This window comes from Ranitomeya variabilis, chromosome 1 (assembly GCF_051348905.1).
Source record: "Ranitomeya variabilis isolate aRanVar5 chromosome 1, aRanVar5.hap1, whole genome shotgun sequence".
Classification (NCBI taxonomy): Eukaryota; Metazoa; Chordata; class Amphibia; order Anura; family Dendrobatidae; genus Ranitomeya; species Ranitomeya variabilis.
Window position 1 is genome coordinate 342,498,040 of NC_135232.1, and position 20,341 is coordinate 342,518,380.

Consider the following 20,341-nt stretch of genomic DNA (forward strand, 5'->3'; position numbering starts at 1 on the left):
ACTATGTAATGAATAAAGATTTACAACTGGAATATTTCATTCAGTGATATCTAGGATGTGGGATTTTAGTGTTCCCTTTATTTTTTTGAGCAGTGTACAACTACATGTAGGTATTTGATGATAACCTCCTCATTGTCAGATTTAGGCAAAATGAAATACCCCCTGCAAGTGATCCCTGTCTTTCATAATGTACATTTTATATTTGCTTAATTTCTTAATACCCTTCTTATATTAATAATAGATCAATGGAATTGATCCTGGTTGAAACAGTTGAAGCAAAGCCAAATATCAAATTAGATGAGGGTCCCTAATATCAAACAAGAAGCCATACAAAAAGGAACCATAAAATATAAGTTTTAATTAAATAAAGCTAAAATCATGCTTCAACTTGTAGATAAGTAAAAACACACCTATAGGGAGGAAGGAAAAATACAATAATATGTATCCTATTGATCCCTACGAAGTCACTATACTGAGTCCTGCCTGACAGTGGAGGTTGGCACCCTTAGTTTCTGCGGTATGACGCCCCCACTTGTTGGCAGCTTTCGCTGATGTCCCTATTAATCCCTACCAAGGAAAAATGTATTCTATAGCGGTCAGTCAAATGCTTGATTACTGAACATCTATTAAACTCACTTCCCTATACTTAGTGTGGCAAAGCATGCAAGAGTATTTTTAAAGAGAGGAGGAATTTCTATTAAAATTCAAGATGCTCAATCCTTTCTAAGGGATTACTCGATCTTCTGATAAGTGTGCACGCACTCTGTGATTGTTGACTTCTAGATTCTTACAGCGTATGGATCTAGAAGTCTACAACTAGACTTGCTTGGCCTCTCTCAATAAAAGTGAATTAAGCTAGGCCTAGCACGAATATGAATGTGGCCAGAAGTATGTAAATCGCATATTGCGGTCTCATGACTGCCTGCTCTCGTTGTCAATGATGGAAAATCCTGACAGCGTGTGGTGCACACACTGTAAGTATTTAGAAATATGCAGTCCCAAAAAGTGACTGAAGACTTTTATCAGAAGAAAGGACAACATCTTTAAGATGCTTGAGATTCGAAGATTCAGTGAACATTACTGTAATGTCTATGAGCGAGCACCATTACTTTATGTGCGGAGCGACATGTTTTGGAAATTGGTTAACATACTTGCCTTTGGTGCCGACTCACCTGCTTCTACCACATTAGTGCTAGATTACATGATAGCTGCTATGAGAGGAATCCTGTGGTGTGAATTTTTTTTCTCCAGTCACAAAATCCAGGTATTATTCGCGATGAAAGTGAAACCTTTTGAGGGGGTAAACTGAAGAAATGACAGTACCTTTCTATTTTTGGTCAATACATTTTAGTTGGTTTTGGAAATGTTAGTGAGCAAATATGTTTCCTTGTGTAATAGTCATAAAGTCATATTATTCATAAATATAGTGACATAAAAAAAAACTAAAAACTGAGTTGAATAAAGCTAATTTTACTTATGAGGTATTGTTGTTTCCTTACAAATGTGCAGCGTGACTGGTTGTATATATGAAGGCTTCTGAACGTAGACCGAGATTTCTTTGGGTTGTTATGCCCTATACATGATGGTGTCGTAATTTGGATTTCTTTATGGAAACCTTTTAAAGTCTTGGCTTTTTGTGAGTAATAAAGGGTGTAGTCTTAGACTTAATGGGGTGAGAATGGGATGGGAGCTCTATAAGTGTGTTTGACTACAGAATCTTCTTTTTACTGAAGTGTTTACTTGTTCTTTTCTTCTTAACAGGCCATGGGTGTGTATCTCTATGGAGAATTAATGGTGAACGAGGATGCCAGACAGCAAGAACTTGCACACAGATGCTTTGCTGCTGTCAAAGATCAAATGGATGTATCCTGTGTAAAAGTGGTGGGAGAAATGTTGTTTTAATGGATTGACTTCCATAGAACAATGCCGTGACTGAAAACGGCCAAACTCTCAGTGTGGTCATGTTAATGCAAGTTAAACTGGATAGGATTAAGTTGTGAACCATGGGTGGATTACTTGTTCTAGAACAAGGCCGTACTAGGAGCCTGGCCTCCAGCACATTACCTCAATGCTAGAAGCTAAGTCAGTGTGGCATGTTTCAAGTGCAAGTTGAAAGACAGTAGGTAATCCTAGTCTCAGACTGTCTGTAATGTCTCATCCAGCATTTTTACATTTCTATGCAGTAGTTAAAAATAAAATCCTTTTACTACTTTCTAAAAATGCAACACGTGCCTACATATCTTTGTGTCTCCAAATGATTCCCATCCTTTACCGTCAAAGATGAGATATGAAAGTGTACTTTTATAGAATTGGGGATTTTAGATACAATGGCTATTGTATGGCTGCTTATGTGTACAGTATACCAGATTTGTATAGATGTCAGATCAAGGCTTTATTCACACTAGTGTGTAATTCATATCTATATATGTGAGGCTGTAAGTTTGGGACAGGAAAGCCATGATTAGTCTGTACACTGCGATCTGTATCCAAACGGTAAAATACACTCTTGTGGACCCAGCCTTAAAACATAACCTTTTGATAGTCTGTTGGGAGATATTAATGTTATACATGTCTGTGGTTGTGATGTGAATGAAAGCTTGTAGAGAGTTTTGCTAGCATGTCATGATAATGTAGTGACTTTTCATGAGAAAGTAGCGTCCTTGATTAAATTTGTATAATGGTGTGCACATTTGTATTTAGTACCAAAAACTGGATTTGGTCTCATCATTCGAAAGTAGGATAGTCTTTCCAAAATAAGATTTTTTGGGATAATATATTCAATCATGTATTTGACACATATATAATACTCACAAGTAGGGTTGAGCGACCTTTACTTTTATAGGATCGGGTCGGGTTTCACGAAACCCGACTTTTTCAAAAGTCGGGTCGAGTGAAATCGGCCGATCCTATAAAAAAGTCGGGGTCGGGGTCGGCCGAACTCGAAACCCAATGCAGTGCATTGGGTTTCCAATGGTTCCCAGGGTCTGAAGGAGTGGAAACTCTCCTTCAGGCCCTGGGATCCATATTTAAGTGTAAAATAAAGAATTAAAATAAAAAATATCGCTATACTTACCATCTGACGGGCCCTGGTACTAACCGGGAACCTTCCTTCCTTAGAATCAGCCTTCCAGGACCTCGCTGTGACGTCACGGTGACGTCGCGGCTTGTGATTGGTCGCGCGGCCGCCCATGTGACCGCTGCGCGACCAATCACAAGCCGCGACGTCACCGTGACGTCACCGTAGGTCCTGGAAGGGCTGATTCTTAGGAAGGAAGGCTGCCGGAACGAAGCCGAGGGTGAGTATATTCCTATTAGGTATATACTCACCCTCGGACATGCCCTGCTTCGTTCCGGCAGCCTTCCTTCCTAAGAATCAGCCCTTCCAGGACCTACGGTGACGTCGCGGCTTGTGATTGGTCGCGCAGCGGTCACATGGGCGGCCGCGCGACCAATCACAAGCCGCGACGTCACCGTGACGTCACCGCGAGGTCCTGGAAGGCTGATTCTAAGGAAGGAAGGTTCCCGGTTAGTACCAGGGCCCGTCAGATGGTAAGTATAGCGATATTTTTTATTTTAATTCTTTATTTTACACTTAAATCTGAATTCCGATACCAATTCCTGATATCTTAAACATATCGGGAATCGGTATTGGAATTCCGATTCCAGATTCAGAAGATCGCCGACTTCATGGCCGACCCCACACAGGGGTCGGGTCGGGTTTCATGAAACCCGACTTTGCCAAAAGTCGGCGACTTCTGAAAATTGCCGACCCGTTTCGCTCAACCCTACTCACAAGCAGTTTTTGTCACAGACACATAAAGGGGCCAATGTACTGTCATTATGCAGGGGCCTTTTTCAGTCTATGTCTGTCACTGTATGTATGTACAGTATATATATGTACCGTATATATATATATTTATAAAGATGATGCTCACATATAGTCATCATATAACAGAGTGAATGACACGAAAAACATTGTTTATTGAAAACATTTTCTTTTAAGTCAGTCTTTGAAATTATGTTTTAATGTCAGGCTTCACTGGAGCAATATTTGAATACCCTGAGGTAACCTCAGTGCTGTTTGCACATGCAAGTTTAACACATATTCATTTGGTTTGGTATGAAGGTCTTCTGTAGTGCAGCATACTTCAGATACTTGTCTAATGAAATAACACAATCAACAGACTCGTTGTCCTCGTCAATGTGGAGGGTTCCCCTTATCTAGAGATTTTGTCTTTGGACACAGAAAAATGTGTGATGTAGACGTATGGAAGGACAGAGATGCCAAAGTATTGCTTGAACCAATTCTAGTGACTAATATTATCATTTCACTTAGAGTTGCATGGATGGATGTAATGAGCGCTCCGTTAGAGCTTGGAAATAAATCTTAACTCTGCATCGCAGGGAAAAGCCATTTATTAATTTTCAACATTAACTATGGAGAATATGTGGGTGAGATAATTCAAAATGTATTCCTATTGAGGTGATACTGATAGGTTGAATGTTTATCATGCACAGAAAGTGAAAAAGTTGTTAAAGTTCATTTATGGATGCTTTTTTCCCAAAAAATAGAATGGGAAAAATTGCCATTAAGGCCAAACCCAATTCCTAAGCCCCTGCACCACTTTTCCTGACATACAGTATGAAGATGTTGGAAAAAGTTGATGCAGCTTAAGAGCTGTACTGAGCATGATTTGTTTCTGAAATGTCATTTTACCGGGATACCAACTTGCTGTGTGATGACACCTTTATTTGTCAGCTCTTAGTGTATGAATCACCATCTGTCACAAGGTCAAAAGTTTCCAATTTTTGCTCTTCTTAATTTTTTGCTGCTGTCCTGAGTATTTCTGTTTTGTTTTTTTTCTTTTATCCACCATAAGGTTCCATAGATATGGGCCTTTTTATTTGGTGATAATTGTTATGGTCTTTACCAAAGGAGTGGTGCTCACATGAGTCTCTGGAAATGTTTCTTTATGACATTATTACTATTTGAGCAATGTCCCCTTAGCAAATACCATAAAAAACTAAATAAACACTAAATAAAAAGTCCTAGAGATCTGGAACTGTATGGCAGATTTAAAAACAGAGCAGAACACATAGTCAGTAAAGTAGTAGAAATAAAATATTTGGAACTTTTGACCTGGTGAAGGGTTGTCTGTGAGAGACAGTTGTGGCATAAATCTTTGATGAATGTTGTATTCCCAGGCTTCTCTGATTTTCCATTCCAGTCAGTTTCTAAAAACCAGTAAGTGGAGATTTGGTGGTGAATATGCCAATTCTCTCCATTTATTATTATCGGAGTTCCTGAATACAGCTAAGCAAATACTTGGCTTTATTTGAAACTCGCATAGCAATGAATGGAGAGAGCTGGTGTATGTGCAGCCACATCTCCACTCACTAGTGGTTGGACACCGGCCAGATCTGGTTCTGTAGATAGGCGCATGCCACGTAGATGGTCCTATATATATATATATATATATATATATATATATATATATATATATATATATATATATATATATATATATATACACCATGAATATCCATACTGATACAACGCCTTTAAGGCAAATGCAGTTGAAACATACTGCAGTAAAAAGTTATTTCCCCTACTAGATTACATTACATTGTGTTCTCATTCTGCTGTGTTCTTGAGTATTTCAAAATCTTCAGTTATGTGCTATCTGCTTCATGGGCGGACACTGACACCCTGTGGCCCCTGTGCAAGAAATGTGTCTGGGTCCCCCTCCACCTCTGGGCCCCGGTGCAGCTGCACCGGCAGTATGTCCGCCCCTGGTCTGCTTGTATCACTGTGGATGTTGTGCTAATTTGTCATATCGGTCCATGGACGAAAGAAACACAAGTAAGAGTTTACGACAGCAATGAGGAAACTGAGGAACACTGCAGAATGAGCTTTGTATATGTATAACAACTTTTTTCTTTTTAGCAGACCTATGAAGAGTTAACAGCATAACTTTCCCTTTATACAATTAACATCTACTCCCTACAGATCACATCGGTTTTGAATCCCGGTAACTGACACAAAATAGCAGTCGCTTCCAAGATCTTTCTCATGATTACATGTAGTGTGTGGAATTATGGCCATGGAAGATGAAAGGAAATAGTTTGTGTAATTTGCTGTTTTGTAGTAGTGATGTGGTTGTTTGGGTTCCTGGCATGCTGATTTGTGAGTTAAGATTAAAATCACATTGCCAGGGATTACCACACAGCCATGTCCTTGGCTGCTGCAATGGAAACACCAGCTCTCTTCACAAATTGGGACCGTAAACGTAGATATACTGAAGAACGAAGAACAGTGTTACAAGCCTTCGAGGGCAGAAAATGAGGGTGCGCGTTACACTCACGGCGTTGGCCTTTCTAGCAAGGTGCAGAGCTTAGCTGATTGGTGAACAGTGATTAATTTCCTCTTTGTTCACAGTGGCTAAGTTCTGCACCTGAAGAGAGGGAGAGATGGAGCCGGCACAGGATGACGGTGCTATATAATACTGCGACTTTATGGACATATTTGTAGGATGGAAATCTGCCAGAAAAAAGGGGCAAAGAATGTAGCAAAATAATCTTTTTGTTCTTGTTATATCATGTCATTGGATATCAGAGGCTAGTGTTACCGGATGAATTGAAGTGTGACCAAACTGTGTCATCTAGATTATTCCAGCAACTTTGCAAGACCTTGGATCAGTCGTGGTGCATTTGAAGCTGTACATTTTCCTCTTCCCGCTGTCCATGCGATGGACCCGTCCTCTTGTGCCTACTGAACTGATATCAGTTCTACCCTAAACACTGGCTCAGTTCAGCAGGAACAGGAGTCGGGCCCTTGAGCAATAAGACAACTGTTCCAATGTGCTGAAAATCTCCACCAGGATAAGCAACGTCATGTTTGACGACTGTTAACTGTTTTCATTGCTGTATTAACTTTATTGTTACTATGTTGTATTAAAGTATTGTTTTACATTGACAACAAATGCATTTTTTTCTATACTATATATTGCATTCTTTACATAATAAAGTGGCATTTCTTCTTAGAATTGCATGTGCAATAATATTTAACAAAATCCTTATTGTAGCCCTTTTGAACATGTATAACAGGAGAAGAAATGTAATGAATCCATGAAATGTTGTAATGTCTCAGTGATGCTAATTATCAGTAGATTTCTATACAGTGGAAATTTGTCTCGGCTCTAGAAATAAATGTGTAACATCTTTAAGTGCCCTGATCTGTTATACTTTTTTTGATCATTTACATTTTTACTAATTCTATTAAATCTAAAAATGGATTGCTACTCTTTTATTGGATTTGACAACTTATCAGTATTTTGTATTCATCCAGGTCATGTTGTCTGGTTTTGGTTCTTCCGGTTAGTTAAATATTTAAATTTATGATAGTATCAGAATTGAATGATCCATAAACTACCCAGTGCAGCGGGAAGGACTGACCATTACAATGAACACTGGACCAGGGGTGTAACTACAAGGGTGGCAATCGTACCCGGGTCCTGGAGCCTAGGGGGCCCAAATGGTCTCTTTGGCCCATATGAAAAGACCATTACTATAAAATGTTTGCAATAATTGGGGACCCTGTTGGAGCTTTTGCATTAGAGTCCCTGAGCTTCAAGTTACGCCACAGCACTGGGCTCTACCTTCAAGATACTATTGTCCAAGTCAAGCCTAAAAGGCTTAATTTATTCTTTACCTTTTGTATTAATTAGGAATTTGTAAATACTTCTTAAATCTGAAAGGTTGTGATCTTGCTCAACTTTTATTGCTGCTTAAAATCAATGTGATAACTCATTCGTTCCCCAGAAAAACAAGTTTGAAAGACTTTTTTCTTCAATTTCTAAAACATGATCTGAGCTCATTGTGTTATGACCCTCTACAATGTAACATTGGTACACTAATGTATATGTTGACTTCATTGCAGGAGGAATATAGAGAAATCATTATTAAATTACTGGGTTTTTTTGCATCAGTTTCAGCAGTGTGATAAAACAATCTCTTTTGTGAATAAGTAAAGTACCAATAATGGCTTTATTACTTAATAGACTAACCCTTGGCATTACTGCTTCTAGAAAACAACACTGCTGGTAATAATTTGGAACTAGACTCTAAACCTATAATACAAGTTGGACTACAAACTTTTGCCTCTAATAACATCAAGTGTAGTGTATGGAAGAAGTAAGAAAACACAGCAAAGCCATACTATGAAGCCATATAACACTGCATTGTATATTTTTTAATTAAGCAAAATAGGGGGAAATTAATCAAGACTGCTGTTTTATACAATAGCTTTGATCAGAATCTCACTACAATAAAATGTTCTATATTTCTGGTGCATATTAAGGTAAATGTGTAAGGCCTGGTTGGACACGTTCCTTCCTGTTAACAACTCAATTTTTTTCTGGGAAAAGTGGCCAGCCCACCATAGCACCACGAATAGTTGTAATGTTTTTATACAACTATGGTGTAAAGTGATTGATGAATTCCCCCAATCTGCCAATACTTACAAATTTTGTTGCAAAAATGTAAATGACTGAAATCACTTTGATACTAGAATTGAGCAAAAAGATTTGCGCTGGCCTGGTCTGGTGTCTAGTCTAGCACAGGGCTGTCTTGACTTCTGTGGCTGGCATCCTTGACTTCTCTTGCGCTTACTAGGTCCAGTGACATCACTTCAAGTGAGGTTGGACCTCACAAAATGTTATATGGTGGGGCCTACTAAGTCCAAGAGACATCCAGAATGATGGACCAAGGTTGCCAACTGCAGAAGTCAAGACTGCCCTGGTCCGGTTGCCATGTAGCACCACTCGGGCAGCATCAATCTTTATGCTCAGCTCTATTTCCTATATCTAAATTTTTGCAACAAAATTTACCACATGTGATTCCACCCTTAGGATATGTGTAAGAAGACCCACTTCAGAAAAACACCAGCTGTCATTTTTCCTGTGGCAGCTTCACTACCAGCAGCTTTCACTCTATACTGTTAAGTGAATGAGAATTTCCCCATTCCTCAGTTTCCGAACCCTGAAGCAGTTAAAAGAAGACAGAACATGTGCACAGCAATGGCGGTTTAACATTGCTGTGCACTATGTTCATTTTATGGGCCGCTTTTGCAGCTCTTTTTCAAGTGGATTCCAGGCAGAATTCACCTGAAATAGACGTTCTTTGCACATGGCCTCTCAATGTGAATAATGTCTATTTGTTTTGTATCTGATTCACTGAAGTTAGCTCCACACCTAACTCATTCTGTGGTGAAAGATTAAAGTAAACTCAAGCACTTCAAGAAGTTCTAAAAATCATCTATAAATGCACTTTTATAAAAATCTTGCATGAATGGAAGATTGTATCTTTCCTTTCACATAAATCTACCATATGCTTGTTATACTCTTTTCCCTTCAAAATGCACAAAAAGACCAAAAATTGCCCCATGTGAGTCCAGACCGTGTATTATGCAAACTCTGATTTTACAGTCATCTCTGTACCCTCACATTTATTTTCGGTATACTGTTCCTGATTACTACAAACCATGATGGCTATAAAAGAAGAAAGAAACAATAAAAGAGAGGGAAGAGAAAAATGATAGAATTTGTATCTTTCTCCAGGGCGTAGCCTGTCTGCACGCAATCCGTGTCATAAATTGTCCTATTTCCCCTTGCAGGAAAAACTCCGTAGAATGTCTTTATTTTTATGCCGTTGAACTTCTATTCCAGCCTTTAGCTAGTAGAGTTTCATTGACCTGTCCATCAAAGCAAGGATTATGTGACTGTTAAACAATCAGCCGACAGCAGCATTAACCTGGGGACAGTTGTGATTATAGAACGCCGCAGCCACGCACATTAAAATTAGATGAGGACAAACAATGCTTTCTCGTTAAATAATGTTGTGTGGACGTCATCCTATTGTGTGCAGGAAGGATGTGTTACAGCACAAGACATAAGCGGGTTAACTGGTTATAATGGCGCTGCATATGCTGCTTTGTTTTATGTACAACTCTTATCCGTCTAATGGACAACAATTGACTTATTTTCTGGAAGTGCAGACTGAATCCGGTATGGAGTTTGGACATGTCTGCTAATAGCGCAAATCAGATTATAACATTTTACTCCATGCAATTTAAGATCATTTCCTGAGTGTACTGAAAGCCTCAGCCGACAACAGATCTTGGCAAGAAGACAAAAGTTAATTTCCGATTAACCCTTCCCTTCTAGATCTGCTCACTGTTTGGCTTTCAAATCATCCCTTAAACAGTTTACATTTGCAATACTGCGAGTTTTTCTTTCTCTTGTCGATTATGATGCAGAAAACACACTTTTTATATTCTTCGGGGCTATGGAAAGCCTTATTAATATCACCTAATATAATCTTTAATTTTATAGAACTCTACATTGTTATGCATTGTTCCCAGAAACATTTTTTTTACCCATAGAGAAGAACATAGGAACCATTCAAGAAGAACCTATCCAAACCATTCAACATTTGGAAAAATATTGAAAGCTGTAAAAAAATGTTTAAAAATGACACCAATTTTTTCAAAGAGCCTGAGTTATTTTTCTTTCTTACCACAAGTGAACAATTAGCAACAGGCTAATAAAGCAAGAATTTCCTGAAAAAATTCAGTGTGAAAACACCTTAGTCAAGAAATCTGGATTATGATTCAGTACTTTTAAATTATATTAATAAATAATTTACTAACATCACCTTAGTCAAGAAATCTGGATTATGATTCAGTACATTTTTATTACATTAATAAATAATTTACTAACATTCATTGTGATTATCGTCATGTTGTATCCTTACATCAGCTGCAATTATTCTTTATTTTGAACTGTATCTTCTGGGATTCACTGTGTTCCCAAACCAATTATGTTGTATTAATTATGAATGATTGGAAGTCAAAGCCCTTCCTGTGTTACCAGCATCAGTGGAGAGTAGTATAATCCTGCTCACCATAAAACAAGCCTGCTGGGCTTACATCCCACTATTAGGAAGGACATCATTGGTAACCTGATGGCCAACATGGATGGGAGAATTATTAGCATGTAAAGTTCCTTCTTCCAGTCCTTAAGGGTGCAAGGCTTTTTCCATGGTCTTAAAGCCCTCAAAGTAAAACAGCTGAAATGGTGACTTTGGCGGGATCACGTGATATCCAATGAGTATGAGGATTCCTGATTCTCAACTGATACATGTAGTCGGAGGGGGGGGAAAGATTCGTGCATGTTGAATTCCTGGAGATAATCCACTGATCAGAGGGTTTTGGCACTTTCGTTAGGGTGCTTTTAAACTATCCAGCCAGCTGCATTAAACGACCATTGATCAGTTACATGTAAGCTTACCAAGGGTCAATTAACCTGTTCAGACATGCCGACTTCACTTTCCATGCACACAGAATAATCAATAATCTCATTCTGTGCTAATAGACTGTCATTGTTCTCTTGAGCACAAATTCTGTTCACATTGGGTCTTGTGCTGCTGGGAACAATGATTTTTGACCAAGGCTAAAAATCATTTCACCCAACAAAATAGCATTTTGCTCCTTTGTCGACTAGCAGCCTGTTTACACTAGCTAATTATTTCTAAGAATGCTGGTTTCCCTATAATTGCCCAGTGTAAATGCATCCTTATTCTCTGGAGACCAAGGACACATGCACACTTTTGTAAATGGTCAAGAAAGATCAGCGTCTGCCTGCAGCTCTCTGATGTGTATGGCCACCTTTTTAGATTTGGTCTCTATAGATGCTATATATGACAAGAAGTTTTCTATATTTTAATTACAGTTTCTCAATATGTTTTGCAGGTTTTCCCTCTGTTCCCCTTTCCTTACAAGTCTATAATAATAAATAAATGAATTTTTACTCTTGCCCCAGCTGCTTTGTTTTTCCTTTATACATTTTGTAAACTCTTGACCGTCTTCACAAATTAGACATGGGGGCTTTTATGTGCATCTGAGCCGAAACTCTCACCATGGTGTACTGCCAGTAATTATGCCGACTGGCCCATAGTCCTCAATGGGCAAGCATATGTCAAAAGGTTTCCTCTTACCATATGTTTCGGCAGATTTATTCAGTACCATAGTAATTCAATCATATAAATGATGAATTTAAAAGGGAACCTAACAGCTGATACATGCTGCTTGATTTCAGTACTATATGTTCAGCTGTGAAATGCTGCAGTGTTTCAAAGAAAAACATAAATTTAATAGCCGATGGGCACCAAGCCGCGCAGGAGACTGGTTGGATAGGTCGGTCTCTGGCGGCTTCTCCCCACCTGCTCCCCTTGAGTGACAGGTCTCTGTCTACACATGCATGCAGGCTTTTAAAAAACTTTTTTCTTTGAAATGCCGTAGCATAGTTAAAAATATAAGGCTGAAATCGAGCAACCGGTATCTGATATATGCTGCCCGTAAATCAGGTAGCATGTATCAGCTTTGGGATGACACAAAGACCCATGCATCTTAGAACTGCAACTATGCACAACTCAATATAACAATATCTAAACTGCCATATAGAACAGACTTAGTATAATTGCCATAAGTTTTTTAAAATAAAACAATAAAATGCAATTAGGATACCAGAGGTTGCTAAGCTTAATAGCAGGGAATCCTTACCAATTTTAAACCACGGTAAGCCTATGTACAGGGGTTGGACAAAATAATGGAAACACCTAACGTTTTGGCATCATAATCTTCGAACATGTGATAAACATGCAAACCGTGACATATGGTAATGTTTTGTAGTTGATTATTTGTGTTATGTGATATGTGTATTTAAATTTACTTTTTGTTTTGCATAATTGTAAGAACATTGATGAGAACCTGATACCATTGGCAGACCTCTCGGATTTTCAAAGAGGCCAAATTGTTGGTGCTCGTATGGCAGGCGCTAGTGTAACAGAAAGTGCCTGAATGCTTGGCGTGTCAAGAGGTACTGTCTCCAAAGTAATGACTGCAGTTGAAAGAGAAAGAAAAACGTCTGCAGCAAAGCACAGGTCCAGCCGAAAGTCAAAGTTGACTGAGAGAGACCGTCGGACTCTAAAGCGAATTGTGAGAGAGGATCGCAAGACCACGACTCCAAAAACCACTGCTGAGCTCAATGAGCACCTACAGAACCCAGTTTCCACAAAAACTGTTAGTCGGGAGCTGCACAAATCTGGATTCCACGGAAGAGCTGCAATTAGAACACCGCTGCTCTCAATGACAAATGTTTCCAAGCGTTTAGAGTGGTGTAGAAGCCTCCATAATTGGTCCCTTGAGCAGTGGAAACATGTGATATTCTCAGACGAATCATAGTTTACCCTATTTCCGACCTCTGGCTGAGTGTATATTTGGAGACAGCTGAAAGAAGCATTCCATCCAGACTGCCTTCTCCCAACCGTAAAACATGGTGGAGGTTCTGTGATGATCTGGGGTGCTCTTTCATGGAGATCCGCCGGGCAAATGATATCCCTTCATTGAAAAATTAACAGCCGAGATTATTTAGGCATTTTGGGTGACCAAGTGCATCCAATGGTTCAAGCACTGTTCTCGGAGGGGAACGCCATCTTTCAGGATGATAATGCACCAATTCATACAGCTAGAATTGTTAAAGCATGGCACGAGGAACATTCTAATGAAGTTGAGCATCTCATCTGGCCCCCACAATCTCCAGACCTCAACATTATTGAGCATTTATGGTCGATTTTAGAGATTCAAGTTAGACGTTGATTTCCGCCGCCATCGTCACTCAAAGAACTGGAGGGTGTTTTAACTGAAAAATGGGCTAAAAATCCGTTGTAAACAATTCACAACTTGTATGAATCCATACCTAGGAGAATTGAGGCTGTAATCGCCACAAAAGGTGGACCTACACCATATTAAACTAACTTTTACTGGTGTTTCCATTATTTTGTCCAACCCCTGCATATGTCTATTCACATGAATACATATGAATTAGCAATGATTTATTAAGGTGCATAAGTTATAAAGTGCTATAGTCTAAATGATTTGCTAAGGCTGGGTTCACATTGTGTTAACAGCAGCCCGTTCCACACATGCGTTAACAGGCTGCTGTTAATGCAAGTGCCGACTTGTCATATTGCTAGCGCAGATAGAGTTAGTAGATGCTCTATCTGCGCTAGCAGTGACGGACCTGGAAACGCTGCAGCCCGCGTCCCAGGGTCCGTCACTCAATGATGGCACATCGCTAGCGCAGCCCATTGTGGGCGTGCGCTAGCGATGCGTCCGACATAGGACTTAATGGCCGCTTCCGACATAGGACTTATGCCGCGGTGTAACGTAGTCCATCTAACGGACGCCTATAACGCAATGTGAACCCAGCCTAAGGCATGTAATAAAGTACTGAGTGAAAACTTACATGTGCAGATGGTTATCCTGCCGCCCCAACGCATGTTTCGTATGGTAACTTCCTCAGGAGGCATGTGTTGGGGAGGGGGATCTTGGATTACATAATTTTTTTTTTTTTTAAATATATAAATTTTAAAAAAATGTTCATGGCACTTATACTCAGTCTTTTTTGGTAGTTTAGAGCACATATCAGCTGCCAGGTTCCCTTTAAAGTGGCACTTTCAGATACCAACATATACAAGTGCTAAGCAAATGGTAAAATAAAGGAGTAGAAGTGCTCAGCTAAGTGCAGCTCTCTCCTATTAGACTGAATACACACTCAGATTTTCATTTGAGTCTGTCTTCAGTATCAGAGGACAGTAGTTCGGTGGCATGTTATTGATCCTTCATTTTAGTGATTGGTGGTGTTCTTAACACCTGTAACCCCTCAATTATTGAAACTTCTGACCTGACTATGACATAACAAAAATTTTCTGAAAGAGAAGTTACTCTTTAGTTTCATAGTTTTCTTTTCTTATAAAAAAAAAACCCCAAAACATTTTATTGTATTGTGTCTCAGGCAATGAATAGCAAAACGAGTGCTGCAACACAAAAGTAGATATTCTCAGCACAACGTCTTAAGAGAAAGATAGTTGAGTATACTATACCACGTGACGATTTTCTTGTTTGTCATTTTTGTAACATTAGTATAGCTACTAATATGGAGAACAACTTAAAACTTATGTAGATTTTTAGTTTTAAATAGTACCTAAAGTTTTATTTATTTTTTATAAGTTTGTCCAGCATGGAAATTAATGAACTTTGCAAATGAAGATTAGTCTTCATTCCTGTGAACAAATTTCATATAAGTGGCTTCCAAACCCCTGCTTTTCTCCCGTCTATTTGCCTGCTTTTAGCCAAATGTACTCATTTGGAGTACAGATGATGGCAGTGAGAGACTCGGCACTTGACTCTGGGAACAAGCTGCTGCATTAGATTGTTCTCATTTGCATGACACTCAGAAGGGACAGGTGCTGACCCTTTAATTGCTATCATCTGTAATCCAAATGAATATGTTCCGATCGTAATACAGCAGAATGCAGGTGAATAGATGGAAAAAGCAGGGGTGTGGATGTCACTTACATTCAATTTGTTTTACAAGAAAGAAAAATGAAAAGAAAAATAAGAATACAAGTTAACGTTTTCAGATGGCCAAATCATAGTCCTTACCTTAACCGCACCAGATACTGAAAGCAAAGCACATACTTATGTCATTCATAGATATGTGATATTGGCTCATTTTCATCAATAAAAAAATTTCAATGTAATATATTTCACTAATTTGTTTGATTTAGCGCTCTTTATCTACGTTATAGGCTACTTTCACACTAGCGTCGTGCACTGCACGTCGCTATGCGTCGTTTTGTAGAAAAAACGCATCCTGCAAAAGTGCTTGCAGGATGCGTTTTTTCTCCATTGACTTGCATTAGCGACGCATTGCCACACATCGCACCGTCGTGCGACGGTTGCGTCGTGTTGCATCGGACCGTCGCCACCAAAAAACGTTGCATGTAACGTTTTTTGGTGCGTCGTGTCCGCCATTTCCGACCGCGCATGCATGGCAGGAACTCCACCCCCTCCTCCCCGCACCTCACAATGGGGCAGCGGATGCGCTGAAAAACAGCATCCACTGCCCCCGTTGTGCGGCGCTTCCACAGTATGCGTCGGTACGTCGCAACGTCGCATTGCGACGTGCAGTGCATGACGCTAATGTGAAAGTAGCCTTAGGAGTTGAAAAATCTGTGAAGAGCTTATCCAGTTTTAAATCAAATTTAGATTTTGTAAGTTTGCCCACTGACAAAGACTTGAGTCTATAATTTTAAGAGTAGATTAATTTTAACAGTGAGAGATAGAATATCAAAAATAAAATCCAGAAAATCACATTGTATAAAATATCCTTCTATATTATTTCAAAACACACTTTTTTGGTAATCACTTTGTATCTCCGTTCATACTGCACCCACACACACAAGTGATACACCATTTGATAGGTAAACTTGCCCCCTTCAGCAAGAAAATAGCCAAACAAACCACACATCCACAAAGTGATCACAAAATACACTTTAAACATTAACTTTCATAAATCTGCAGTAAGGAAAAATGACCTGCAGGTGGCACCACACTACCCCAAAGTATACTATCACAAAGCTGAAACAAATCCTAACATTTGCCTTGGGGGCTTTCCAGCTTGCCAAACTCCTTGCCCTGCTGATTTCAGGTAGATACATATAAAATATTTGTTACATATGTGGAAATAGAATAAAAGTAAAACTTTGCTTGTTTAAGACTTCAGCTTTTAAGGGTATGTGCACACGTCCGGAATGCATGCAGAATTTTCCTGAGATAAACCTGAGGTTTTCCGCAGGAATTCTGCATGCTTTTTTTCGCGTTTTTTGCTCAGATTTGACGCTTTTTTTGCGGATTTTATGCAGATTTTTTGTGTATTTTTCCTGACACTCCAAAACAATGGGAAATCCGCAAAGATCAGCAAAAATAATGAACATGATGCTTCTTTTACCGCAATGCGTTTTTTTTGCGGAAAAAAACGTATCATGTGCACAAAAAATGCGGAATGCATTCTAAATGATAGGATGTATAATGTATGCGGTTTTTTTATGCGTTTTTATAGCGTTTTTATTGCGGAAAAAACGTGAAAATTCCTGAACGTGTGCACATACCCTCAACCTGAAGATATAAATGAATGCAGCCTAAAAGGGACGGGACAAGTTCTGTTATGATCCCTAGTGGCTGAGGATCACAAATAGATCAGCAAGTGATTAAACTAAGGACGAGCTCTAGGGAGATGGTAACTGGACTGATCGCAAATCTGAACCTATCCAAAACAACTAGAGGTAGCCGGTGAACGTGCCTAAAAAATTCCTAGACGTCTCGAGCCAGCCTGAGGAACTAGCTACCCCTAAAGAGAAAGAAAGACCTCGCTTGCCTCCAGAGAAATAATCCCCAAAGATATAGAAGCCCCCAACAAATATTAACGGTGAAGTAAGAAGAAGGCACATACATAGGGATGAAATCAGATTCAGCAAAAGAGGCCCACTAGTACTAGAAAGCAGAAAATAGAGCAGAGGTCTATGCGATCAATAAAAAACCCTTACAAAATATCCATCCTGAGATTTCAAGAACCCACACACCAACTAACGGTGTGTGGGGAGAAACTCAGCCCACTAGAGCAACCAGCAAGCGAGGGAATTACATTTTAGCAAGCTGGAACAGAAAACATGATAAACACTGCTGATCAAAAAATGAGCAAAAAAAACTTAGCTTATCCTGGATGGACTGGGAGCAAGGTAGTCAGAAGGAATCTGAGTAGCACTGATTACATCGACAGCCGGCAACAAGTGGAAGTAAAACAGAGCTATATAGGAACCTCCCTTCCCTACACTGCAGATAGATGGCAGTGCTGCTGTGGAGGGGAAAAAATGCTGCTGCCCCTGTTCTTTTGCCAAGTTGTGACAATCAGACCCCTTCTGATCAGTAAGTAAAATACCATATTGTTTAATGTTGGGGGATCTCCTTTAGGCTGGAGTCACAACATATAAAAAAAAAAAAAAAATCGGTCCGTTTTACACGGACGGCAATCGCAGATATGTTCTCTGAACAGTGATCTGTATGTCATCCATGTGCAATACGAGGATGTGATTTTCTCACATGTAAGCATCCGTATGACATCTGTATGACATTCGTATGGTGAGATTTTCTCGCTGGCTTGCAAAATGGACATATAATGGATCCATGGGCTCAAATATTCATGAAAACACATATATGTATGTCAGTGACACACATACCTCTCTGTGTTCATCATCTCATTAAATACATTTACATTTGACCAGCTTCATTTTCCTGAAATTGCCTGCACCCCCGACAACCAATGTGCAAAAATTTCTCACTGGCCAACTAGTAGAAATTGATTTGCATTTTGCAGTGAGAAATAAGTATTTGATCCCTTGTCAACCAGTAAGAGATCTGGCTCCTACAGACCAGTTAGATGCTCCTAATCAACTTGTTACCTGCATTAAAGACAGCTGTCTTACATAGTCACCTTTATAAAAGACTCCTGTCCACAGACTCAATCAGTCAGACTCTAACATCTACAACATGGGCAAGACCAAAGAGCTTTATATAGATGTCAGGGACAAGATCAAAGACCTGCAGAAAGCTGGAATGGGCTACAAAACCATAAGTAAGATGCTAGGTGAAAAGGAGACAACTGTTGGTGCAATAGTAAGAAAATGGAAAAAATACAAAATGACTGTCAATCGACATCGATCTGGGGCACCGATCTGTTAATGTCTTTGTCAGTGGGCAAACTTACAAAATCAGCAAAACAAAATCTCCCACTTATTTCTCCGACTGTATAGAAATATGAACGTTTGTGAACTCTTCAGAATTTTCCAAGTACCGCTCTGTATGTATGTGTGTATGTATATACAGTGGGGAAAAAAATTATTTAGTCAACCACCAATTGTGCAAGTTCTCCCACTTAAAAAGATGAGAGAGGCCTGTAAGTGACATCATAGGTAGACCACAACTATGAGAGTCAAAATGAGAACATAAATCCAGAAAATCACCTTGTCTGATTTGGCAAGATTTATTTTGCAAGTTATGGTGGAAAATAAGTATTTGATCATTAACAAAAGTTGATCTCAATATTTTGTTAAATATCCTTTGTTGGCCAATGACAGTGGTCAAACATTTTCTGTAAGTCTTCACAAGGTTGCCACACACTGTTGTTGGTATGTTGGCCCATTCCTCCATGCAGATCTCCTCTAGAGCAGAGATGTTTTCTGCCTGTCGCTGGGCAACACAGACTTTCAACTCCCTCCAAAGGGGTTGAGATCTGGAGACTGACTAAGCCACTTCAGGACCTTCATATGCTTCTTACGAAGCTACTCCTTCATTGCCCTGGTGCTGTGCTTGGGATCATTATCATGCTGAAAGACCCATCCATGTTTCATCTTCAATGCCCTTGCTGATGGAAGGAGGTTTGCACTCAAAATCTCACAATACATGGTCCCATTAATTCTTTCATGTACACGGATCAGTCGTCCTGGTCCCTTTGCAGAGAAGCAGCCCCAAAGCATGATGTTGCCACCCCCATACTTCACAGTAGGTATGGTGTTCTTTGGATGCAATTCAGCATTCTGTCTCCTCCAAACACAATGAATTTTCTTTCTACCAAACAGTTCTACCTTGGTTTCATCAGACCATATGACATTCTCCCAATACTCTTCTGAATAATCCAAATGCTCTCTAGCAAACCTCAGAGGGGCCCGGACATGTACTGGCTTAAGCAGGGGGACCCGTCTGGCACTGCAGGATCTGAGTTCCTGGCGGCATAGTGTTACTGATGGTAGCCTTTGTTACAGTGGTCCCAGCTCTATGCAGATCATTCACTAGGTCCCCCATGTGGTTCTGGGATTTTTGCTCACTGTTCTTGTGAGTATTTTGACCCCACGGGGTGAGATCTTGTGTGGAGCCTCAGATCAAAGGAGATTATCAGTGGTCTTGTATGTCTTCCATTTCTTCCATTTTATTATTATTGCTCCCACAGTTGATTTCATCACACCAAGCTGCTTGCCTATTGCAGATTCAGTCTTCCCAGCCTGGTGCAGGGCTACAATTTTGATTCAGGTGTCCTTCGACAGCTCTTTGGTCTTCCCCATAGTGGAGTTTGGAGTGTGACTGTTTGAGGTTGTGGACTGGTGTCTTTTATACAGATAACAAGTTCAAACAGGTGCCATTGCTACAGGTAATGAGTGGAGGACAGAGGAGTCTCTTGAAGAAGTTAAAGGTCCGTGAGAGACAGAAATCTTGCATGTTTTTAGGTGACCAAATATTTATTTTCCACAATAATTTGCTAAATAAATCTTGCCAAATCAGACAAGGTGATTTTCTGGAATTGTTTTCTCATTTTGACTCTCATAGTTGTGG

General features: G+C 39.6%; 1 protein-coding gene across 1 annotated transcript in view; it reads left to right on the top strand.

The window, feature by feature from the left end:
- Positions 1–2,776, top strand: part of AOPEP (aminopeptidase O (putative)) — an 837,890-nt gene extending 835,114 nt beyond the window's left edge. The window contains exon 16 of the mRNA XM_077299600.1: positions 1,762–2,776. Coding sequence (XP_077155715.1) covers positions 1,762–1,902 — 141 coding nt within the window. The 3' untranslated portion in view covers positions 1,903–2,776. The remainder of the gene's footprint in view (positions 1–1,761) is intronic.
- Positions 2,777–20,341: the final 17,565 nt, after the last annotated feature.